Source organism: Oreochromis aureus, linkage group 23, assembly GCF_013358895.1.
Source record: "Oreochromis aureus strain Israel breed Guangdong linkage group 23, ZZ_aureus, whole genome shotgun sequence".
Classification (NCBI taxonomy): Eukaryota; Metazoa; Chordata; class Actinopteri; order Cichliformes; family Cichlidae; genus Oreochromis; species Oreochromis aureus.
The window spans coordinates 34166089-34176931 of NC_052963.1; the positions used below are offsets into that span (position 1 = coordinate 34166089).

At 37.1% G+C, this 10843-nt stretch overlaps 1 protein-coding gene across 1 annotated transcript; it reads left to right on the forward strand.

Moving 5' to 3' along the window:
- The first annotated feature begins 4322 nt into the window (after positions 1 to 4322).
- LOC116310062 (hydroxysteroid 11-beta-dehydrogenase 1-like protein) lies at positions 4323 to 9192 on the forward strand. The gene is made up of 6 exons (XM_031726801.2): positions 4323 to 4480; positions 7200 to 7330; positions 7524 to 7727; positions 7810 to 7903; positions 8705 to 8870; positions 8952 to 9192. Exons 1-6 carry the CDS (start codon positions 4399 to 4401, stop codon positions 9133 to 9135), a joined length of 861 nt encoding a protein of 286 aa, XP_031582661.1. The 5' UTR covers positions 4323 to 4398; the 3' UTR covers positions 9136 to 9192.
- The last annotated feature ends 1651 nt before the right edge of the window (positions 9193 to 10843 follow it).

A 10843-nucleotide genomic window follows, 5' to 3' on the forward strand; every position in this document is an offset into this window, starting at 1 on the left:
CTTCATATTATATAATGTTCAACAAAGTCTAGATCCTGGTTACCATAAAAATTGAATGGATGTACAACAACTACCATCCTCCTATCTTTATCCTGGTTGCAGCAGGGCTGGAAAATAACCCTGAAGTGATAGGCAGGGTACACCCTGGACAACTCATAAGTCTATCACAAACAACCATTTGCACTTACATTGACAGGTAATTTAGAATCACCAATTAACCTAACTCTAGCATGACTTTTAACTGTGGGAAGAAACCAGAATACCCAGAGAGAAACCAGTGCAAACTAGCCAGACTGTGGATTTGAACCCAGGATCTTCTTACTGTGAAGCAACAGCACTAACCACCATGCCAACAATCCAGACTTAATGAAAGTAGGAAAGCTATGATTTCAAGGCTTGATGCAGAATTTTTTTGTACGTTTTTGTCCTTGACAGGTTAAACCACAATAAATAGCAATAGCATACACGTGGTGTGTGTGTAGTTGTCTGCCTCTTATAACTCCAGTGATTTTCCTGCAGTTTGACATCTCGTGCGATCTTGTGAATTTCATGAGTTCAGCAACTAACCACTCTTACTAGATTGTATCATGTCATCTCAACAAGAACAAATTAAGCTGTTGAATTTCATACAGATCCTTCATGATTTAATTACGTTTATAGAAACATGATATTATTGTGTTTAAATTACAAATTAGACTTTTTTAATGTAACAACCACCCAATTTGCTCGATTTGACTGAGATGGATGCCTTCCTGAAACCACGATCCAAAGCGTACGAGACTGAAAGTTATTGACTTACTTCAATCGAACATGATATGAACAATTTAATCTAGCCTCTCTGCATATCATGTAGTTTCTACACTATATAGTTACACTTAACTTTAAAGCATGAGGCACTTATGTTAAATACACGCAAGATGTTTGCGTAAATCCAAGAGTTGGCCAATCCCTTTTTTTCAGTGTGGATTGACAGCTTGGTGGCGTGATGGTTAGTGCTGTTGCCTCGCAGCAAGAAGGGCCCGCGTTCAAATCCACAATCTGGCTGGTTTGCAGTGTGTAATTAGAGTTAGGTTAATTGATGATTCTAAATTACCCATGAATATAAGTGCAAATGGTTGTTTGTCTCTATGAAATCATCAACCCGCATATTGGTTCATTAGGCAAGACTAGCAGTAATTGCCTTGATTAACAAAGTAGTTGTTCAAACAACAAGATTTCATTGTGTTTTCCTGAAATTTTTAACTTGTGTAGAATGAATTAAAACAAATTTCACTCTACATACTTAAATAAATCACTTCAAGTCAATGTAAGTATACTACGTTGATCCAACGTAATCTGATTACATCAAACCACCAAATGCCAAATGTATTGGTTTGACATGGTCAAAAATGGGTTATTGTACTTGGTTAAATCACGTGGAAAAAGGTGCCATGATTAAATTGTGTTCATCCAACAACAGATTTTGAGTGCAGGTTATTTATACTGTGCCAAATCACAACAACAGTCGCCTTAAAGCGCTTTACATTGTAAGGTAGACCCTAATAATACATAAATAATAATACATAAAACAATCATATGACCCCCTTTGACCAAGCACTTGGCAACAGTGGGAAGGAAAAACTCCCTTTCGAATAGTAAGAAACCTCCGGCAGATCATTTGTCACCCTTACTAAAGCTGTGTCTGTACTGTGATGAGCTCTGAAACCTGACTGAAACTCTTCAAATAAGCCATATTATTTAACATAAAGATTAATGATACTTTGGAAGAGATTTGTTATGCGGTCTGTTGATCCAAGTCTGCAGCACAAGTTGAAAGGAAAATCAAAAACATTATCAGACGGGATAATAGTACAGGACTTATAGATCAGCTTTAACGTAAAATATTCATATTCACATTTGGGTCAAAAGATCCAGAGACTGGTTGAAAGAAAATGAACAAAACTAAAGTTTCATCGTAGCTTACCAGCACAAGGAAGGAAACACAGAAAGTTTGCAATCTGTTATTTCAGTATTTTCAAATTATAAAATTGATGGAAAGAATATAGTTTTTGATTTTTTCCCCTGCAATTCTCCTCTCCACACTCCAATCCATTAGGTGGCAGTAATGGGCTTGTGCCTTCCCACATGGCTAGGTTCAGTGGTTGCACAATGGGAGTGTAAAAGGCAGAAAGTCAGAAGAGCACTGAGATTTAAAAGGCTGATTAGCTCACAGAAGGCTGGCACGAAGGTGATTGCACTGGAGTAATGATGTCAGTACTGGCAGATGATGGTTTATGACTAAACCATCATCTGTGCCCAAATAATTGGTCACATATGTGCACGTTAAATTTCACTGGTAAATGTGAACCACCTGCTAATGGTTCAGAACAGTGTATATTTTCTCAAATGTTTGCTTTCTGCCATTTTTTGTCCTGTATTTGACTTTTCAGACATCTAACAGCAGCATGTTTATGAGGAGAAGGTTTTAACAGACCAGCAGGTTTTTAACCAGGAGAGGAACTCCAGTCTGGACCAGGATGGCCCAGAGCCTCCACAGATTAAAGAGTAACAGGAGGAACTTTGCAGAAGTCATGAGGGGGAGCAGGTTGGACTGAAGCAGGAGACTGACACCTTTACGGATATTCCTCCTTATGAGGAAAATGACCACAGCTCTCCTGAAGCAGAGAGCCAAGCTCATAAAGAAAGCCAGCATGTGGACTCGGGAGAAATAATTAGAAATGCAAAACCAAAGAAAAGGAGCCTTAACAGAAAGAAAAGTCTCAGCCCAACTTTTCCAGTGGTACAAACAACAGGCAGGTGCCAGGTTTGTCCCAATAGGAGTGATTCAAAGACTAGGAAGACCTGTGCACAATGCAAGAGATATATCTGCAAGGAGCATGCACACACTCTCTGCACATCGTGTGTACAGTAGTGCAGACAAAACACTTGACTGTTGGACAAGAACTTTTCCATGTTCTGACTATTTCACTGATGTTGTCATTATTTTCAGTTTCACAAATCGTTAAATTTCATCCCAAATATGTAAAAAATATCATAAACACACACACAAAAACCCTCAAACAAAACAAAAACTCTTCAACTCTGCCATTGCCGGTCCCAAGCCCGGATAAGAAAAGAGGAGGGGTGAGTAAAACTAGAGCAAAAGGTCTAGGGTCACAAAAGTCACCAGGATTCATTCTAATGGGCATGGGTGTGCACCCAAAATTAGAAAAAAAATGGGATGAAGGATTTTCAAGACACACTAAATCTAAAACTGAAAGTTTGACCTGATGGTGGAGCTACTGAAAAGGTCATGCCATCACTGAAAACCAATAGGGTTCATCCACTTGTGATCATTAATATTTTGAGTAATTTTGAAAAAATTTGAATGCAAACTTTACAAGATACATTTATTCTAAATTAAAGGTTTGGCCTGATGGTGGTGCTAGAGTTTCATTATCAAGGGGTTATTTATTTGTTCAATAAGTAACCAAAGTGTGGTCAACAATTGTATGCGAACCATTGTCTATGTTAGTAATATTTGAGGAGAATATGAGGGTTAGAGCTGCCTTAATATTGAGACCTCACCACCATCTAGTGACAGTATGGAGGAATCATCATATTTGTGGTGACTGTTGAGTAACTATGTCGAGCGCAATATCTGTAAAGCTAGCTCTCATTCCTTCTAAGTCCCTGTTAGTACGTTAACTAATAATTGATCAACAAATTGATTTACTTTGCCTGACAGAAACCTGGTTACAGCAGGATGATTATGTTAGTTTAAACGAATCAACACTAATTGTCAGAATCCTCAAAGCACAGGCCGAGGGTGCAGTGTGGCAGCAATTTTCCACACTAGATTAATAAACCAAAATCAAAGCCCAAGACTGAGTTTGAATTCATTTGAAAGCCAGATGCTTAGCCTTGTCCACCCCAGCTGGTAAACTCAAAAACCAGTCTTATTTGTTATCATCTATCGTCCAACTGGACTGTACTCAGAGTTTCTGTCTGATTTCTCAGACTTTTTGTCTGATTTAGTGCTCAGCTCAGATAAACTCATTATTGTGGGTGATTTTTTTAACATCCATGTAGATGCTAAAAATGACAGACTCAAAAAGGCATTTGATGTCTTATCTTTTTGGATTTATTTATTGTTAATTAAATCAAACAGTGTGTGGTTTAGTAAAATAAAAAGTCAAACCTATTGTAAGGAAATGTGTTACTATAAAAGCACTTTCTCTTTGAGTTTGACGGCAGGCCTTATTAAAGTTCAGTGAACCACTTTTGAAAACACGCCCCCTTACAGAGCGACAGGAGGAGGGTGAATGGAATGCAGTTGCATAAAAGGCAGTTTGTGTCCACAAACGAGAACTGTCTAAAGCCCAGCACTTCAAAACAACTAGCAGCAAGCTGTTAAAAATGGAAGCTTTCATAAAGATTATTTTAAGTTGTATATTTGTTGCTTTCCTGGCCATCAGATGGACCAACAATTTTGATGCAGGTAAAGTACAATTATGTTTATTGTTACTGAGAGCAAGTATTAATCTGTATTTATCTGTAAACTTTGGTTCAATGACCTTAAGAGCAATACTGCTGATAAAAGACAGGTGGTATTAGAGCTACAGGTTGCAACAGGCAGGGATGTTGTTTATGAAATGAATGGCGTGAAAACAGTGTGTAAAAGCATTTTAATGGGGTCTGCATATGACATTTACTTAGGTTAGAAGTTAAAGTTAAGAGATTCATACAAGGTAAAAGATCATTGCACTGTAGTTAATGTTTGAGTGATTGAAACAGTTGTGTGGACAATAAAAACATGCAGTGCCTTCCAAAACTGAAGTAGTTATCTTTTAACTCATGACCTTGCTTTTGAATTTGATTGAGGCTTAAAAGTAATCTCTAATAAACATCTTTACATTGACGTGTGCATCAATTAAGCAGATAACAGGTCTGAAGTGAAGTTCAAGTGTTGAACTTGCTTTCAAATGGTTCACAGGAATTAACATGAATCTAAGACTGCTGATAGACAGAGCAGGAGGAATTCTGAAGTGTAAGTCAGTCAGTTGTCAGATTCAGTTAAATGCTGCAAAATTGATGGCACAGAACTTCCCATTACAGATGAGTAATGATCCAAACACACAGCAAAAGCAAGTCAAGTGAATGAATTTGTGAATTATATATTCCTGTATTCTTCTCGTCACCTACTCCTGGATATTATAGTTTACATTTTCCATATCAAATGTTTGCCATACAGTCAGGACTGTGAAACTTAAGCTCATCCGAATGAAACATGTAAAGTTATTACACATAATAAGTAAACACATATAACATAATTTCTGATTTGCATAGACCACAAATATCTCTTTGACGAGGATAGTAAAGGTTTATTGTTTTTAGGATATTTTATGAAAACAGTAACCAATTTAACCACTTTGAAATGCAAATGAAATCAGAGTGGAATGATTTGCAAATCCCTAAAACCATATTTTATTCACAATAGAACATGGAGAACTTACAAAAGCCAGGAAAATTCACAATTTTAAGAACAATATTAGCTCATCTTGAACTTGATGGAAGCCATATGTCTCAAAAATGTTGGGACTGGGGTAACGAAAGACTAGAATTGTAAGTGGTACAAAAAGAAAAAGCTGGAGGAAAATGTTTCAGTTAATTAGGTTCATTAACTACAAGAATGTGTATAAAAAGAGTGTCTTGGAGAGGCAGAGTATCTTAGAAACAAAGATGTGCAGAGGTTGGACAAACTGTGAAATAATTTCTTCAAAGTAAAATAGCAAAAACTTGAAATATCCTATCACCGACATTATATAATGTCATCAAAAGATTCCAGGAATATGGAAAAGTTTCTGCATGCAAGAGATCAGGCATCTCTGCAGCATTGCATTCTGATTCTGTTTGATTGTCACGGTTATATTTATATATATTAAAATAATAATAATAATAATTCCACACTCGCCCTGCAAGATCAGTGTTTTTTAAATAGTATGTTTTCTCACTTTAAACATTTGATATGTTTTCTGTGTTCTATATAAATAGAATATGGGTTTATGAGATTTGCAAATCTGTTTCTACAGGCAATGAATTTGAATTGATCTGATTTGTGTCAGTGAACTGTTGGTTATGCCCTTGCACATGCCATGTACTCCATTCAACAATTACAACACTTTGCATCTAGCCAGTTTACGACCTACCACACCTTGTATATCACTCTGACATTTTAAACAGGCATATTTCACAAATGGACAATAGCATTTAATTTGTTTCCATCTGTAGACATTTGCAGATATACTGATATCTGATATTCTCAAACTTCAGCTCTGTATATTTCTTCTTTTTGTTAATGTGTGGATGGAAACAAGACTTTAACTATCATCAAGCATGAGGGGTGAACACATAAAAAACTGGATGTCAATGACATTAAAAGATAAGATAAGATCTCAGAATCACTTCAAAAACAAAAACTGTTTCTTGGACAAAGAGAAGTCCCCGAAAAGGCAGATTATTGATTAAGCACAGTATATGACTGTTTTACCACCCCATACATTACTGTCAAGGCTGAAACTTTTCCAAATGTCCTTCAACCTGAAAGTTTCAGGTTGTGTGGTGTAAGGGTTCCAAATGCAATACTTGGGCAGGCAAAAATAACAAAATGCAATCCTTTTATTTATTTGGTTGCAAAAAGTCAAAACATAGACAGATCTAAAAGACGAGGTATTACAAAAAAAATAGAAAAGAGAAAAGAAATACAACAAGGTAAGCACACAGGAGCAAAACTGGCTCAACAGCAGAGAACCACAACAGCCTCTTCAACAAAGACTAAGGGCAAGGCAAGACTGTATATACTCTGACTGACTGGGGATGGAGACCAGGTTGGCAACGAGAAGTGAACATAATCAATACAGGTGAACAGAGTGGAACACAGAGAGCGAATACAAATACAAAACAGAACCTAAAAGTTAACAATATTACTAAAAAACACAAATTCAGCACAAACCCGAGACCATAACACCAACAGCATATGAGCACACAGTTTTGTCTCATATTATATTTTATTTATATAGTGACAATTAACAGCAAGGATTGTTTCAAGGTCATTGAACACATCTGCATTATCGCTATTAAATGCTTCACTTACACCTTTACCATGTTTTGTGTATTAGTATAATGACATACAATTAGTATAGTATATAATTTTGCTCCAGAATCTCTCAGAGGTGCCAAGGTATTGGTGACTGGGTCCAGTAAAGGCATCGGCGAACAAATGGCATATCATTATGCCCGCTTTGGAGCAAAGATTGTTATTACAGCAAGAAGCAAGGACACGTTACAGAAGGTTAGTTAATATGTAAACTACTCAAATTCTACTAAGATGCTGTCATTTAGTTCTAGTGTTTATGTAAGTCATGTCAGGGATGATATTTTAGAAATCAAGCAGCTCAGAAGGCACATGAGGATATTCTTTAGTTCTTTGGAGTAGCAGTTTTAGCTATATGACTAATGCCATTCTTATTGATTGTGACTAACAGGTAGTAGAAAAGTGTCTGAGTTTGGGAGCCCAGGAGGCTTTTTATATAGCAGCAGACATGTCCAATGAGTCTGACCTTGATCGAGTGGTAGATTTTGCCTTGAAGAAGCTGGGAGGTTTGGATTACCTGGTTCTCAATCACATCGGCTCGACCCGTGTCGCCATGTGGGATGGGGACGTAGAACATGCCAAGTGGCTGATGAAGGTAACGGAGCATTTTGATGCTCTATCAGAAACATAAAATGAAAGGAATGCCCTCATTCATGAATGTTTGTTTGTGTACAAAGATCAATTTCTTCAGCTATATTCAGATGGCCTGGAAAGCTTTGCCCTCCCTAGAGAAAAATAAAGGATCGCTGGTGATTGTTTCCTCACTTGCAGGTAGGTTTGTTTTTATAGTTCAACCAAAGCACAAAAACAGTCACCTTAAGCCACTTTACATTGTAAAGTAAAGACCATGCAATAATACGGAGAAAATCAAAACAATCATATGAAGCCATATGAGGAAGCACTTGGGAACATTGGGAAGGAGAAACTCCTTTTCAACAGGAAGAAACCTCTTAGAGGCCCATGGGGGCTATACTGTGCTATATTACACTTTATTTACAATACTTGCTATTGTTTTTATTCACCAATTACAATTTACTTAATTGCTTTAATTTTAAAGGCAAATTCTACCTCTACTAATGAAAAAATAGTAGTAATATAATTTTTTCATGAACGTGATATGTACAGTATGATAAATTTCTTTGTTAATCACTTTTACATAATAATTTAAAAGATGCTTCCCAAGTAGGAGAACAACAAACCAGCTTAGCATTAAAGTGACTGCTCAGTTTTTATCAGCTATCAACAACAGAATGAGCCAAGATGAATTTCAAATTTTAATTAATTTAGCCACATTAGTGATATTTATCACCTTAGCCATCATGTGTTTTTGCCTAATGTCCTGTAGTGGACCATCCAGTTTTCCTGACACATTCCCTGAGGGGATCCAGTGTAAAGAAAGAAAAAGCTGCCTAGTCAAGCATGCGGAGCGACCTGCTGTGGTGACTCCTTGGTTATCGAACCACATAAGAGAGCAACCAAAAGTAGCTCCAAGAATCGATTAGCAGAGGAAAGTCGAGACATGTTACGTTTGAAAACTCTAGAAAAGCCCTAACAGCTGTTGATGCTTCACAGGTAAAATGCCCAGTCCCTTAACAGCTCCATATGTCTCAACAAAAAGTGCCTTGAATGGGTTCTTTGGGTCTCTTCGTCATGAGTTGGCTATGAAGAAGAGCAATGTGTCCATCTCTGTGTGCACACTGGGGCTCATTGATACCGAAACAGCCATGAGCAAAGTCAAGTTAGTATGCATAAAAAGATTTGCCGTCAAATCATTTATGCTGTTTATATGAGTTAATTGCAAGAATTTTTTGCATCCTAGGGGAAAGGTTAACATGCCAGCCTACCCCGCCACAGAGGCCGCGCTGAACATCATCATCACGGGAGCTACGAGACAGCCAGAGCTTTTCTACCCCTGGTTCACATACATTTGGACTCTCACCAAAGATTGGATTCCTTCTTTTACAGACTATGTGGTCCAGCGCTCCTACAACTACAACCCATGAAGAACATTTATCTGAAGCACAATTATACACCTCTTTAATTAAAAACACAGAAATTTGGCTTGGATGTTGGCTTACAGCTTTAACATTGTTTTTTTTAATGTTGCTGTACACACTGGGCAGGATTATACCATGGACAGCTCGTCTGTAGCCGGTATATGTCACTTACATTCCTTTGAATCTTAGCCTTCATATTTTAATACACCCAGTTTTATGGCATAATCTTTGACTTTTCCAGTTTCCACTTTTCTCGCCTTGCTTTTGAGAGCAGTCCAGTTATGAAATGTCTACGGGGAAAAACGCTTACGGCTTGAAATTGTTTCATTTTCGCCTCCCTCAAAGAGATTAGCTCCTATCTGCATAGCACAGCCACTGCTGTCCAACCATTACTGCACCACTAAGTGAAAATTCAGAAAGAAGACACCTGATTTACTACAAATAAGACAACTCTCTCTGTCTCTCACACACACTTTTCTTTCATGATTTTCAGCCATGAATGGTATATTAAAGTTTCACATTTCTGCTATTCACTAATAAAAGATGAAAAACAATAAACATACTCTTTCTTCTCATACTTCAAATTCAAATTCAAATTTTATTTGTCACACACACAACCATGCACAGTATGACATGAGGCGAAATGCTTATTGCTGTGCAATGCCCGACCATTAATTGACAGTAAGATTTACAGATGTACAGATTACTACAAAAATTTACAGATTTTAACTTAGAAATCTGCAGTAAAAATGTGCAAATAGCAGTTTATGTAAGAAATTATTAATAAAAAGAAATGATAAATTATAAGAAGTGTGCAAAAAGAAAAACCAGAGTGCGTGTGGTGATGTGATGTTTGTGAGAGAGTCCAGTCCTACACCTGATTCAGTGCTCCTCCTCTTTCTCTCCGTTTTGGCCTTAAGGGAGCAGAAGCACTTCTTATTAATTCAAGGTTTTTTTTTTAAAGTTACTCTACATTATTTATTTGACAGGACAAAAGGGAAATGAAAGCAAGTGACAACAAACAATATAAATAATCTTAAGTCTTTGTTTTCCCTGCTGAATCCTAAAATACAGTAATATAGCTGAGTGGATATGTGAAGTGTAGGAATGCATCTAAGCCCAAAATACACACACACACACACACACACACACACACACACACACACACACACACACACACACACACACACACACACACACACACACACACAAAGAAAGATAAAAGGAGATATAATTCACATGAAAGCAAAGATAGGAGAAAAATAAAACCATTTTGCATTAAAGAAGTGAAATATTTGTTGTACTTCATCTTAAAGGTAATGACAATGTTAAGGAAAACCTGATCAGTACTTTGAATGTCCACATGAGGGCAGTAGTGCCAAACCGTTGAAGTGTCTTAGCTTCAAGCACATTCACCGTTAAGAAAAAAAATCCTAAAAATCAGAGCAACATTCATTTGATGGCAATGAAACAAATCAATGCCAAATATTTTATCTTTAATAGACTTGTGTTGAATTTGAAATTTGTGATTTTTAAGCCCCCATCAACATATCAATAGTGATCCTCTGTGTTCCAAACCCTGGATTGTCCTCCTTCTCCTTTCTTTTCCATTTCATTTAGTTTCATCTTCCCAAAGCTGGCCACAGTAGGTGCAGACTTCCTATAGAGCAGGACTTTCTCAGTGGCTTCCTTTGTGCCTTTGTTCATCATCCCC